The sequence below is a fragment of the Mirounga leonina genome, unplaced genomic scaffold, assembly GCF_011800145.1.
Source record: "Mirounga leonina isolate KUSES-001 unplaced genomic scaffold, KU_Mleo_1.0 Mir_95, whole genome shotgun sequence".
Lineage (NCBI taxonomy): Eukaryota > Metazoa > Chordata > Mammalia > Carnivora > Phocidae > Mirounga > Mirounga leonina.
In genome coordinates this window covers 25259639-25274754 of record NW_023270865.1, presented here as the reverse complement: position 1 = coordinate 25274754, position 15116 = coordinate 25259639, and the positions used below count along the sequence as shown (strand labels likewise).

At 43.2% G+C, this 15116-nt stretch overlaps 1 protein-coding gene across 7 annotated transcripts in view; it reads right to left on the bottom strand.

Moving 5' to 3' along the window:
- Positions 1–15116, bottom strand: part of NPR3 (natriuretic peptide receptor 3) — a 112541-nt gene that overhangs the window by 2937 nt on the left and 94488 nt on the right. For all 7 annotated transcript variants that reach the window (XM_034998839.1, XM_034998838.1, XM_034998837.1 and 4 more), the window contains 3 exons: positions 7725–7860; positions 2042–2136; positions 296–431 (listed from right to left, as the gene is read on the bottom strand). In XM_034998839.1, the coding sequence (XP_034854730.1) occupies positions 296–431; positions 2042–2136; positions 7725–7860 (367 nt within the window). The remainder of the gene's footprint in view (positions 1–295; positions 432–2041; positions 2137–7724; positions 7861–15116) is intronic.

The window sequence follows — 15116 nt, the reverse complement described above, 5'->3', positions numbered from 1 at the left end:
GATCTTTTTCTTTTCCCTAAGTGGACATCTCAAATGTGAAGAGATTGTATTATGGTAAGAGGTGTAATAATAGGGAGAGGTCTTCTACCATTCTGAAAAAAAGAAGAAAGACCTAGAAACATCTGATGAAAGTGGGATGCCGGTTTGTGAACTGTTCCCATGGATTTTACCACATCAGAAAAAGGAAGGTGGACTTTCAGAATATGAGCTCCTGGATAGAATCTGTCTTTTAAACTTGCATCATGGTGATAGTGCAGACGGTGAAAAGCAGAGCAAATTAAGTCTCTAAACTTACATGATTTGCAAGGAGAGCTGTTTGCGTGTTCCACAATTCTGGTCTCATCTATTCTCAGTTTTAAAGGTCCCCAAGGATATTTGACATTTGGCCGCATTTCAAAACGACCTTCTTTTCCAAAGTAATCACCAATGACCTATGTAAAAGCAAAAAACAAATGTGCAAACTGAAAGCTCAAAGTTCTCTGTTTCCAAAGGAGGCATAGGGTGGGCCCCCATCACTCTGACTATAATGATGTCTTTTTGAGGACTTCGTAAATCAAGATTTGCAGTCACTAATGGTGCTTTTAAGGCAAGCATAATTTAGGGAGGACTGTGGCTCCTTATGGCAGGAAAGTGGTTATACAGAAAACAACAATCTCAGAATTTATGGCTTTTCCCTTGCTCATCAGAGGAGGTGCTGCTCCACACATCTGCCATCCGCCACCGCGCAGCCCATGCATTCAGCCATTTGTAAAGCCCAGATTGCTTTCAGGGATGTGGGAGAGAGTCGGGGCCCACCTCATAGCCAGATTAAACCATTACAGGTGCACGGCCTCATACTACTCAATCAGCTGGGCATATAAAGAGTCAAAAAGGGGCACTGGGTGGCTCAGTAGGTTAAGCGTCTGCCTTCGGCTCAGGTCATGATCCCAGAGTCCTGGGATCAAGCCCCGCATCGGGCTCCCTGCTCAGCGGGGAGTCTGCTTCTCCCTTTCCCACTCCCCCTGCTTGTGTTCCCTCTCTCACTGTGTCTCTCTCTGTCAAATAAATAAATAAAAATCTTTTAAAAAAAAAAGAGAAAGTGTCTTTTAGGAACATCCTCTTTCACCCTTCTCTGGCTGGAAGATTAGTCCGTGACTTCAGGAGTTACATTCTCCTCTCTGGTGAATTTACCTATTTGCACCCCCATTTCCAGACTGAACCCTCTTTTTCAACTGACACAGTCTTCCTTGCTGACTCAGCTCAAGGTTTATCCACAGTTTCTGGTTCAAACCGATGTTTCACCAGCTACCTGAGCCCTGATCTGGAAGTACCTTCCCACCCAGGTTCTCGGGATCTGCTTCTCTTTCTGCTGGGCACCCGCACATTGCTCCCTGAGCAGCCTGTGATGTCGCCCCTCTCTCTCCTGATGGAGGCCCAGCAAGCTTCCACAGTCTAGTTCTTGTCGTAGTAAAAAGACTTCTAGATAATCACCAAAATCTAATGATCACTGGCATGTGCTGAGCACTTACCAAGTACTTTACACACATCCACTCCTGAATGTTCACAGCCACCCTACAATGGACGATTACTATCCACCTTTCACAGAGGGAGAGACCAGAATGTCCACAAGACCCAGACCCACTCCAAGGGTTAAAGAGGCAGTAATGTAATGTAAATGTAGCAAGTGCCAGGTTCTGCTGGCTCTGCTCTTCCCACAAAGGCCCGATACGTGTGCACTAGGAGAAAAGCAGCAAGTCCCTTATGCCAGGTCCCATCAAGTGCCATGGGAATATCAACTCTGGTGACAGCCATCAAAGAAGCACACTTGGCCACTGGAAACATAGCATTTGCCCACTGAGGGTAAACATGGAACCATTTCTTGAAATCATCCGGGATATCCTCAACCAGAAGTGAGCCCTCCCTACTCAGAAACACCAAGACTTTCAGCTCATTTTTATTTGGAGGCTGCGTTGGGGACAGCTATGTGGACATGGGGACAAATGCATTCCTTGGAATCTTAACAAGCAGGAGGAGCAGCCGAGGCAGGGTGTAATTTGCTCACCTCCTGGGTGCCCGCCTCGGGGTCTGTCATAGCGATCACGGAGAAATCCCCATACCGGTCTCCGTTGGCATCTATGGACACCTGCCCAGCAATACCTAGAGGATGAGATGTGAAGAACTCCAAGTTAGTGACTTACAAGACCTCCATCCGCCAACAAAAACAAGAAAGTGAATTGACAGGATTCTTTAAACAAACTCATGCCACAGGGAATCTCATCAGACTCTGAGCATTTTTGTTGGCATTTGGAAAGACATTGCAATTTCATCTGTGTCTGCATTCCTAAATTCTTAACATTTCTTCATTTAAAAATGAAAAGAAAAAGAAATAAATGACCTTCTTTGGGGAATATGTTTAAAAAAAAAAAATTAAGGCTAATCCTGAAAGCAGCATGCTTATCCCAGAGTTTTGTATTAATTAAAAAAAAAAAAAAATCTGCAAGGAGAGAGAGGTTGGAGGTGCAGTGCGCTCCTAGACTTGTCATGAGTATGTGTTATCACTGGCCAAACATTAGAAAAGAAAACTCGTACTAAAATACATAAAATTAAAAAAAAGAAAAGAAAAGAAAAGAAAACTCATTCTAGGCCCAGGACTCAGCAAATTGCTTCGTTATGCGCTCCCGTGATGCCCAGGAAAGCTGAGGGCCTGCTTCACGGGTCATGGGGGCCAAGAGCTAAAGAGGAGCTAGTCTTTACCCCACTGTGTCCATTCCTGTTTGTTTTGTTTTGGGGTTTTCTCCCCAGCTTTACTGAGCTATAATTGACACACATCACTGTATGATTTCAAGTGTACGGCACAAAAGTCTGACCTACATATACTGTGAAACAGTGACCACGTCAAGCGTAGTTGATATCCACCATCTCACAGAGACACACTAAATCAGTCATTGTTTATCCAGATGAGTTCTGGGCCAGCACTAGGTGCTGAGTTTAATGCCACCGCCCAGGCAAAGATGAACTGGACACATTCCCCCCCTCAAGACAGGGGCAGCCCGGACTAAGGATTTCTGACTACGTGTATTTGAATCCTAGCTTTCACATTTATGAGCTCCGTGACCATGGGCAAGGACTTAGCCCTCTGGGCCTCGGTCTTCAGGACCGTAAAAGAGGGACACCAGCACCTCCCAGCCAAGAGGCTGTTGAGACGATTAACTGAGCCACGACAGGTCGAGCACTTGCACCACAGGTGTAAAAGACGTTAGCTGCCTTCTTCTGCTGTTGCTACGGCCACTGAGCCTGGAGTCTGGGAGTGGACCTCCGATCGTGCCCATGCCACTCAGAGAAGGAGTTGGCGTCTAGTTGGAGACTCAAGCAGACTCAGTAGAAGGGCAGGTCTTTTATAGGAATGTTAGTGAAGTCCATGACTGAGACAAGCAGCCATGAGGGAGTAGCACTATTCTCAGCAGAAAGGCCAGCCTTGTTAGTATTTAAAGGCATGGAAGCTGAAAGGAAGCAGAGGGACCAGGAGGTTCTGGGGGAGGTGGCCCCTGTGTGTGGAAGGAAGCAGTGAGATGTCAGACTGGAATCCGGTGGCCCTAAGCGCCCTCACGAAGGATTTGAATTTGCCTGGCTAGCAACAGTGGCTTAGACAGCTAATCAGTAAAAGCAAGTATGTATCATTAGTTGCTATTAAATATGTCTGCATTATAATTTTCATTAACTAAGTAAGAGAAGGCATATGTCAGCCACTTCCTAATTAACTAAGGCTATTTGTTTTCTTTCAGTTTAGACCGTAATAGAGTTCAGTGTAATTCTTAGTGTTTCTACTGATTTTGATTCTCTCCGGAAGTAAAATGAATGTCTGGGAAAAGCGATCCCAAGGGAAAGTTCCATCCTCTGGTGTGGTTTGGAGAGGGCAAGTATTTGGGTTTACTGTCCTTTGGGTTGTGGTTTGAAGGCCCACTGATTTCTCCAGACTTTGGTCTACTTTGCCACAAACAGAATGGAGCTACCATTCATCTTGATTTTTTTTTTTTTTTGTCTTTTTAATATAGACTGGTTACAAAGGATACACCTATCTCAAACTTGTTTATCCTTGACAGCCTATACATTTAAGTAAGAAATGTCATTTTTAAAAATCATATTTATCTCCAAACATATTGCCTATCCAAAACCATTTGTCATTCTGTTCAGAGGTGTTTATAAAGGTGTGTTCTGCTAAGGCTTTTGCAGAGTATTTTATAAAACATGATGGCCCTAGTAATTCAAGACCTCATTACACTTTAAGCTATTACAATTCTGCCAAGAAATGGGGTGAGAACCCTCTGGGTGGCCGATTAGCAAGTGAGACTTCACCTGAGAGTATTGTGTTTAAGGTGAGATTGTCAGGCTGACAACAGAATTTTCCTGTACATAAGTAATGAGATTCTACCCCCATTTCTATTGGCCTGTAGTGGACCTCAGGTTTGAGCCACAGTCTTATTTTCCTTGTCACTCTGACCTCTCACACAGAGAGGAAATTCAGCTTCTTCCCAGGCCATTTATTGAGAGCCTTGAGAGATGGTCATAGGTTTCACGGTAATAAAATCCAAATTTGTCAAATAACCTCCAGAGTACTTTTCCCTTGACAATTTAATGGTCACTTACAGAGTGACCATTTCTCAGAGTTCTTGGGGGGGCTACCCTCAGATTGATCACTATTTAGCAAATAAAATGGGCTTTCCAAACAATTCAAGCCCAATTGGCTTCAATTATCTTTACATTCTGACACATAAGATTCTAAGTTTAGCCTGAACTGTATAGTCAATTTTCTAACTTATTCCATATTGCCAGTGTAGACCTAGCCCTAGAATGGAAGCATCAAGACAGGCTATGGGAAAATTTAGTCCATGCCCTCTATAAAAAACTGAATTCCAGCCCTTGTGGGCACCTGCCCTTCCCTTAACAACCTCCTTCAGAAGACCGAGAACAAATGAGCACACCATGTAGTGAGGAATAGCTAAGAACGGGATGTGGCCTGCCGAGCCTGTGTCCACACATGCCGGTTTCTCAGTGTATTGGGCACAACTTCTGGGAAATCTGACTCTGTCCTAACATGCCCGCTGAATTATTCTATTTGATTCCAGCTCCTCAACTAAAGCAGTCAGAAGTTGAGCAAGACAATCCGAGAGGCTTATTGGTTCATGTCCTCCAATCTGTCTAACGTTAAAGTAGATGGCACTCTAGTTTCGAGTAAGATGCAACATTCAATAAAGCCACCAAGGAGAAATTAAATCCAATTGTCACCAGACAGCTGGAACCTGACCCCTCAGCACTGTCCTACCATTTCTAATAAACAAGGGCAGGATGAGACCATGGAGTGCATTGAAGTCCCAAATGAAAAAACATATATATGGGCCCCAAATCCAGACTTGGAAGTACTTGTTTCCCATCACTGAAAAATTTCCTTCATTGAATTGCAAATAAATGTAGAAAGGGCTCAAGGGAAGAGTTGGCAGGGATGCAGGACTGAAAGGGCCCCCATCAGTCATCAGCTAGTCCGACCCCTTCGTACAGGTAATGAAAGAGAAGCCCAAAATACTGAGTCAGTGGCTCGGATGCAGGTCTCCTGAACCCTGGTCCAGTGATCTGTATTCCATATCAGGGGTTTTCAAATGATACCCATCAGCGTACTACACTTTATTTTCTACATAGTCCCCATAAGGACCCCTTTTAAAGACTCCAGAAAGATCACGTCCCTCCAAACCTTCTGGGGGCTTTCTCTCTCACTCAGGGTGGAACCCAAAGTCCTCAGTACACCTTCCATGTCCACATGATCCGCCCCCACTACCTCTCTGACTGTGGCTCTGAACACTGCCCCTCGCGTGCTGTGCTCGAGCCACATGGGCCTCTTTGTTCTCAGCACTCAGCACTCTCTCAACAGGCACACTCAAGGTCTCCGTGTCTGCTTCTTTGTCTAGAATGTTCCCTCAACATCTACATAATTTCTTTCACTTCCCTCAGCTCTCTACTCACCTGCAACTTTATCAGAGACCTTCCCTGGCCACTTTCTTTAAATTAGCCATCTCCTACCACCCGCTCCTGCCACTTTCTGTCTCCCTACCCTGCTTCATTTTATAGACCCTGAAATAGTGTATTTATTTGTTTATCACCAGTGCCCCCCACAACCCTGAAACTCAGTTGATTGCAGGAAGGGTCTTTAGTTCACTGCTGAATCCTCATCACTTTGAACCATGCCTGGCACATAGTAGGTGCTCAAGACTATTTGATGAATGAACGACTGAATGAATATGAAATTGATAGCTGCAAGTCTCTCGCAACTGGGTCATTCTCATGTTCATTTTCTTTGAGTGTGTCAGTGAATTGAGAGGAAACCAGCACTTTATATGCTGTTAGCAAAAATTTAGACTAGTAGATCTTTATGGAAGATATGTGGCCATATTTAATTAACTTTAAAAAGCACTAACAGGGGCGCCTGGGTGGCTCAGTCGTTAAGCGTCTGCCTTCGGCTCAGGTCATGATCCCAGGGTCCTGGGATCGAGCCCCGCATCGGGCTCCCTGCTCCACAGGAAGCTTGCTTCTCCCTCTCCCACTCCCCCTGCTTGTGTTCCCTCTCTCGCTGTGTCTCTCTCTGTCAAATAAATAAAATCTTAAAAAAAAAAAAATTTAAAAAGCACTAACATACATTTCGACCCAGATATCCCATGACTAGAAATGTTCCCTGTTGGATGTACTCACAAATATTCATCAAGATGTATAAGATGCCTGTGAGGGCATTTTGCATGACAGCAGAAACTGTAAACAACTCAAGTATCCATCAATAGGAGACAGACTAAAGGAATCTTTATGCAGCCACATGGTCAAAAAAAATGGAACTACCATTTAAAAATGTGCTGAATCTATGAGTGCTCATATGGCAAATTTTTTTTTACTTGACATAGAAGTTTAAAAAGCTGAGATGAAGAGTGGCATTCATTATATGATTCCTTTTGTATACGTTTTTTGATAAGATATACAAAAGCATAAGGGGTGGCAGAAGGCACAAAATCTTTTTAGACCAACTCATAGGAAATTGTTAATAGTACTTACATTAGGGAGAGGGGACTAGGGTGGGAAGGAAAACTTTCACTTCTCATTTTGAACATTTTTGTACTGTTTAAATTTTCCAGCCAAGAGTAGTCTCATTCTTGTACAATTTTTCAGTGTCAACAGAGGTTGCTTGAGTGATGAGATTATGGGCCATTTTTTGCCGTGGTTCTTATACTTCCCTGTTCTTAAGAAAGCCACAGCTGATAGTCACCATCTTAAAAATAAAATAAAAGCACAGGACTTGTTTGGACTTGCTTATCATCCCAAACCATCCAGGATTGAACAGATGAATGTATGTATCTAGTACTATTTCTTTTAAAACTGATCACAGAACTTTTCACAAACTGATTATTTGTTGTGAATGAGGCTTGTGATAAATTTAATTTGAAGAAGCATAGAGTTGTTATCTAATAATCAGACGGAGACGAGGCACTTCCTCTATCAGTAGGACTCTATCAAAGCACTTTCACAAGCTTTATCTCATTTAATTTTCACAACAAGCCTGTGAGGTGGGTTGATCTTGACCTACTATCCTTACTTTACAGCTGAGAAAAACAAGAAACTGACAATGTCCCACAGGTGTGAGAGAGAAAAGCAGAACCAAGGAAGAAGCAGCTTGATCACCTACAGTGTCGTCGCCTTACAGACCGAATCCTCACCTTCAAATGTCCTGTTCCAAGTCTGCTGGATAATTTTCCCTCCATCCTTCTTGCTGTAACCAGCTCTGAGTACTTCATGTAAAGCCAGAACATAGAGGAGGATGGCATCGTGGAATCCTTCAACAAACATGTTAACCTGGAAAGGAAACTCCAGTTGGGTGAGCCCAAACACCAATGTCTCAACATTCATGAATAATGTAAGCAAATCAAAGCAGTTAACAAGTTAGACTCAAGGTCCACAAACAGTGGCCGAGATGGGCAGAAGGGTAGCTAACAAGAATCATGCCTTGGTTTTCCTGGCACTGGCTTAGTGAGGAAAACCCTCCCTCAGTTCAGGAATTTGGAGGGCAGACAAGATATTACAGAAGTCAAGGAAATTGCAGCAGTTGACGAGGTTAAGTATTCCAGGTGCATCTGCCTTTGTCCAAAGTTCCCTCTACATAGGAGCCCTCCTCCTTCTTCACGTCTACTCTCTACCTCAAGCCAACCTAAGTCCAACCTCTCCCGTGAGGTCTTCACCATCTTTAATGGTCCCCATGATATTTCCATGGTCTGAATGTGACATCGACTGAAAGAACAGTACAGATCCATTCATTTATTTTCAGATACTATTGAAAGCCTACTCTAGGACTGGTGTTAAGGATTCAAAGAGGAGCGGGCACTGCCATTTCTACCTGCCTGGCATCTGTGTCCTCTCTTCCATCGGCAATGGCATCTCAGTTTCTCTTTCCAGTTTGTGTTCCTAGTGGTTCCTATTCATCTGACCACTCCCTACCCAACCTCTGGACCACCCCCCTCCCAAGCTCTCACAAACAGGAATGGAAATAGGACCACTGGTTTATCACAGCTGAGTCCTGGATCAAATAAGATAGTCCTTGTCCTCAAGAAACTTAAGCTTCATGTGAATTTGGGGAAGCCTCTTAATTTCTTTCAGCCTTGTTTCATTCCATAAGCACCATTGGAAAGTTCTGATACCATATTTAAACCCACTGAGCATTCATTGAACATGATATGAGCAAATACAATCTTGAAATTGAGTAGCTTACAAATTCTGCATAAAAGTACAAAAAACAAAAACAAAAATCAAAACAAGTTTTCTTATTTCAGGAGAAAGTGTCAAGAATGGAATGCCATGGAGCAGAATGAATTCGGCATCCCACGGATGACCACTGGGAGTCTTTGTGAGGAGGCATTCTATGCCTCATCCCTAGAAAAAGATCCCACAGGACGAGAGACACAACTGACCAGCATCACCTGGTTCAAATACACAAGCATTCACAGAAGACACAGCCCAGTGTCCAGTACTAGTTGGCCTCATCCCATCCTTAAGCACAGTGAGTCCTGTTCTCATCACAGAAGCAAATATTTTGGATTTGCCAAAGCCCAGTGCTGGAGGCAGTTTAGAATAACGGGCTCACTACATAGCTCTGCCACTTCTTAGATGTGTTTCTCCACAACTCCGGGCCTCAGTTTTCCCTATCCGGAAAATATTAGTACCAATGGGGTTGCTCTTAGGGTTAAATGAATTAATAGATGTGAAAGACTTCCAACAGTGCCTGACAGAGTCAGTACTCACTGTTAGGTTTTGGTGTTGTTATTGTCTACATATAGAGAATTATAAACCAAGGGATCTTGCTTAGCCTTTAATTCTTAATAGCAGTATTCAGAAAATAAGTGATCTACTTATGGTATAACATATCTTTTGGACCCATTTTACACTTAATGGAAACTAAGGCTTCTTGTTCATGCTTTAACATACCAAGCAGTTCTCTTACTTCCAGAGTGTCACACCCTTAATTCTACGCAAGCATGAAGCATGCAGCCCACACTGGTCAATTCCACTGACCATCTAGAAGAGGAGGAGGCTGGGAAGCATGTTGGTTCACAGAAAATCTCAGTTAGCTGCTGGACCCAAAGTCTAATCCTAGCCCTGACACATTGCTTAATCTCTGTACTCTTCAATTTCCTCATTGGCTAAATGGGGGTTTAGTACCTACTGATCCCACAGAGCTCTTCTGGGGATTAAATGAATTAGTGCATATAAAACATCTTGAAACAGTTTCTGGGACCACGAGAACAAATGGTAGACATTGGCTTTTACTCTTAGTCGTCAAGCTTAAGTCTCAGAGTCATTATTTTCTTAGGCAAAGAAGAATGATACAGAAATAACATCTACTGGTCAAAGATAATTTTTCTGCTGATTTGGCTGTGCTAATTCAATTTTCCAAAGGAGTATGAAATTTTCACTTAAGCCATGAAGTCATCATGGCTTGAGAAAGTGTGCATGCTGATGAGTTAATGAGTTTTAATAAGTGAACTTAAGCTATGTAATTTCTCAGGCCACAATAAAAAATTTTTTCAAAAGATAACTCTATCTTCCCTTTGATAATTATATAAAACTCAGCCTGCTACAAAAGGAAATCATGGAAACTTGGGATATGGGAGATGTAAGATGCCTTAGAAAAGCTCTGGTCTAATCCTCTCCTTACTTTTAGAACCAAAAGAGCATCACTCCCATTCAGTCTTCCTGCACTCTCTAATGGAGGGTTGTTCCCTCTCTACTCATCGTTCCTGGAGAGCCTAGTATGCCCCCTGCTTAAACTGTAAAGCACCAGCTACTGGGTATCAGATGTCCACTTCTCTCTCTCTTCTTCCTGATTCCTTCTCAAAATCCTAACCTGGGGCCACCATGCTGCCATTGGTGATCCAAAGCACAGGACAGCCCCAACCCTCTTCTGGCCCCTCCTCTTCCTTCCTCCTTGATATGCTCTCTCGATTGCCCCCTTTACACTCTCAAATTATCCGGCTGAAAAACATGAGCTTGGATTATTCTTTTCCTATCAGGTTTGATGGTAGAAGAGAACAGATAGGTTCTGAACACATGTCCAGGTCTGAAAACTCATTCTACCTTGATTTGCAAATGGATCGCAAAATTTACCTTCTTTCCTCTCAAAGTGGCTGAGTGTTTCCCTCTCCTGCCCAAATTAGAGGAGATTTGCTGACCTCCGCCGAGGTTCACTGGCACCCCAGCCTGCTGCGGGGGAGGTTTCATAACACCTACCTCATAGAACCTCAAGCCAGAAACAAAACCCTAGAGACCATCTTTTCTCGAGGAGAACATTCTCACATCCACACGTGTTTTTTAAATGGGAGGAAAGCCCATTAGCACATTATAGACACTGAAAATTTCAAGTGCAAAAAAATTTTTTTTGATGAGGGAGAAAAAGATCCAAAGTACAAAGTTGCCTTTGAAATATTTTTCACTCGACCTCCAGGCTAAAAGGAACAAAGTCATCTGGTATGTCCCCCTGCCTCTGGTCATAACAAAATTTGAGCCGCAAAGTCCTGACTGACAGATCATGCTATTGTTACTAATCAAAGAAAATAGGATTCCCTCACCTGAGTATTCCAGTATTTAGCATCATTTCTAGTCAAAAGCTCTTCCTTACCGTCACTAGGCATAAGTCTTTTTTTTTTTTAAGATTTCTATTTATTTATTTGAGAGAGAGATAGCGAGAGAGCAGAGGAGGAGGGAATGAGGGAGGGGCAGAGAGAGAAGCAGGCTCCCTGTTAAGCAGGGAGCCCAACGCAGGATTCGATGCTAGGACCCTGGGATCATGACCTGAGCCGAAGGCAAACATTTAACCACCGAGCCACCAGGCACCCCATAAGTCCTAATTAAATTCCTAAACACAGCCATTCCCCTGCTAGATCCTGAGCAATATAGTTCATGAGCCCTGAGAGTTTACAATCTCAACCAAATAGGACCACAGCAACACAAATCACACAGATGGACTCTACACAAGAATGTTATGAAGTAGACCACGATGAGGGGCAAGTTTCAGGGTAATAATTACTCATGCTGTGTATCAAATAAAGCATCTATCATTTAAACAAAATGGAAGTCACGCATCATCTTCCACTCATTGTGGGAAGTTCGCCAGAACAAGGTAGCATGCTGGCACTAACACTCCCATCATTTCATCGCCATTCTCTTGATTTTGCCCTCTGTAGTTGACCAGCAGCAGGTATTCCAAATGAAAGAACGCCATTTTGCCACTGGCTCCCTCTCTGAGAGCACTTGTCAGCCATGTCTATTAGTGTTCGTTTGTTTGTTTGTTTGTTTAATCCTCTATCATGGGGAAAGCTGAATAGAAATCTTGTTATATTTTAACTGATCATAAAGAATTACCATTCATGACATGGCTCCTATCTGTGACAGTGAGTGGAGTCTTTCTCATTTCTCTTTGGAGGGGCAAATTCATAGATGAATTCCTCAATGCCTAAGTTCCCAACAAGTAAGCAAAGTATGCTGCATGCCTCAGCTGTTCTGTAAAGTGAGAGTGAATAACACAGGAGTAATCTAGCTCCCCGGGTCGTCTGGATATCTGAGAAAGCCTTTAAAGCTCTCAGACAGAGGCTACGGGGAGAAAGTTAAATGCAAGGCTAGGCTGTCCTGGGATTTTACTTGTGGTATTCACATAACTCAAGCCTATCACACAGTGGTTCTATCTTCCTTACCACAAACCCTATGGTTCCCAGTGCAAATGAGGAAAGCTGAGGGTGTTGGGCAACATTTTTCAAGAGTCTTTCGAAAAAGACATGACCCTTAACCTCTCATTCAGTTGAAGGGAAGATGAGGGAAATGGAAATTTTTTAAAAGATTTATTTATTTTAGAGAGATAGAGCAAAAGCAAGAGGGGCAAAAGGAGAGGGAGAGAGAAACTCAAGCAGACGCCCCACTGAGCTCAGAGCCTGACAAAGGGCTCGATCTCACAACCCTGAGATCATGACCTGAGCCAAAACCAAGAGTTGGAAGCTCAACCAACTGCACCACTGATATCAGCCCCAGGAAATGGGAATTTTGATGGTGACAAGGTAAGAAAAGAGATGGGTCTAGGACATTCCCTTTCCCCATCATATCAGGAACAATGACAGCTTGTCTGATTAATAATAAGACCCTTAAATGAAACTTATCCTGACCTACCGGGCCCCTGTTGATCACGGACAGGGCAAAGAAATGACCTCAGCATGCCGCGGGGATAGGCCAAAGGTTAAAGAATATTATCCATTTGATGAACACTTTACAAGTTATCTCCATGCAATAAAAACAGAGATTTCCTTTTAATTCAGCTTTCTGTTGAATCATAAAATTAAAAATCTGTAATTTAGGGTCACTGCAAGAATGTCCATAAACCAAGTGACATCACAACCTCTTCAACACCAAAAGAGGGAGTTCTCATTCCTACTGGCAGACACTCCAATGCCTGCTCTTCTCCACTGGACCTGCCTTCATGGAATTCACACTTGGTCACTTGCTTAATTTAGCCTTGAGGAAAGTTAAGTTGAAAATCTAAATCCTTATCCTAGAACTCTGAGGAAATGCCGGGGCCAAGAGGCTTACTAACAACAGTTAGGCAGCACATCAGGGAGAGAGCCAGGGCCCAGCTGTGCGCTCGGCCAAAGCATTGCCATCATGTCTGGCAGATTTCTTCCTCCCCCTACTGAAGTTATGACTTACGTGGGATGGGGGTTTGCCCTAAGTTTCCCAAATGACTGTCCTATCCTGGGCTCAGGTCCACCCATGTAGCAATTCCTACCCTAGGATTAACTCAGATCTTACAGCCTAGAGTTCGGCTGCCTACAGATAGAAGCAGATTTTTTTTTCTCTCTCTCTCTCATCACCTAAAACAGAATGGATCATTAAACAAAAGCAGTCCTGGGAAGATCATTAAGTCAAGTTATGATCCCTCTCATTCTACAGCAACTGGCTGCCCTTTTAAAGATTGCAGCAGCTGCGGAGACTAAGCGCAGGCACCACAGTGCTGGTATATGGCATACACGAGCACACCTCAGCAAGGAAAGCCACATGGGGCCACCTGGTAGGGAGCAAGGAGGTAGAGGAAGACTCTATGGAATTGGATTCTTCGAAGAGGTGGCTGTGGAGCACAAGCAAATGAGAATGACTCAGAAACTTTCCCTTTGCTCGTGCAGAGAATTCAGTCATCTGTTATATTTGCCCTCTGAATGTGTCACACACACGTCATATCTGGATGCTTCTCATCACCCATTACCTTGAAGGCTTAGTTGAGAAATGCACATACATATTGACATAACTGTCCCTGGCTTTCAGATGATCAAGTGAGTGGTATCTGTCCTTGGCCTTGATATCCCGCCAGTGCCCAACCAGATAGTTGTGCCTCTAAAAGGCTTGATGACTCAACCCCCACAGACTGCTCTGGATGCTCATTGGCCTCTCTTCCCAGAGGTCTGTGGCCCTATCAGGCACAATGTTGAAGTGGATAAATGCATATTCCAAAATCCAGTGGGAGAAGGGCTGGGGCAGACAGCAGGACCCTGCATGGCCTGCAATGTTCCCTGCCAGGTGGTAAGGTAGACCCAAGAACAGAAGAGGAGTGACCAAGCCAGAGGGAGATGGAGACAGGGAAACACAGGAGGACAATTCCTGGCTTCATTATTTGTGAAAGGCCAAAATAAGAAGGAACATGTAAATTCTAAGTTCTCCAACTTGATGACATCCTTTTAAATAGCCTGAGAACTTCAGACCATTTCCCCTAAGTCATTTGGAGATGTGATGGCAAGGAAGACATGAGCAAAAATCCAAGCTTTGGGGTTTCTTTCTTGGGGGGAAGGGGTGGACTTATTTTCATTTCTGTCATGTATCTTAAAATGAAACATCTCCCTTTTTCTTTAAGCAATTTCAAGGTATGGTAAGGACTGAGCTAAGATCCAGAACCCCAACTCCTAGTTCAAGCATTACTGATTTATTCAATCACTATGAATAGTCAAAAGCTTAATTTTGTTCAGTTCTTAATTCAGAGTTTCCCAAGATGTATTCCGTAGAGCAGCAGCATTCCTTAAAATGTTAAAGGATGACTAGAAATAGCAGTATTATGGTTAACAAGTTTACAAAATGTTAGATTAAACAAAGTCAAGCAGTTCTCTTTAATGCCAGGTAATTGTAACAGCTAACTTTCATTAAACATCTCCTACATGCTAGGAGCTATGTAAACACTTAAGTTCTATTGTATTGTCTTTACAAAACTTTCATAGATAGGCACTGTTATTATCCCCGAGAGAAACTCTAACTAACCCTCTAACAGAATGGAGATATCTTGGTCAATGGATGGGGTCAAGATTCCAGAAAATGTTGGATGGGCAAGTTCTTAGTAGGGGTCCAAACCAGGACTGCCTAGTTATGACATTTATCCTATTGACACATACATTCAGCCAACTAATACTGGAAAACAGCTTTGTGCTCTAGTTTGTGTTTTTAATTGGCTTGGTAGCTCTACAAGTTGAGTATGTAGACTGGAAAGAGCAATAAGAGTAATAAAGAGAAGACTAAGACTGATGATGTTCTTCAGTGAT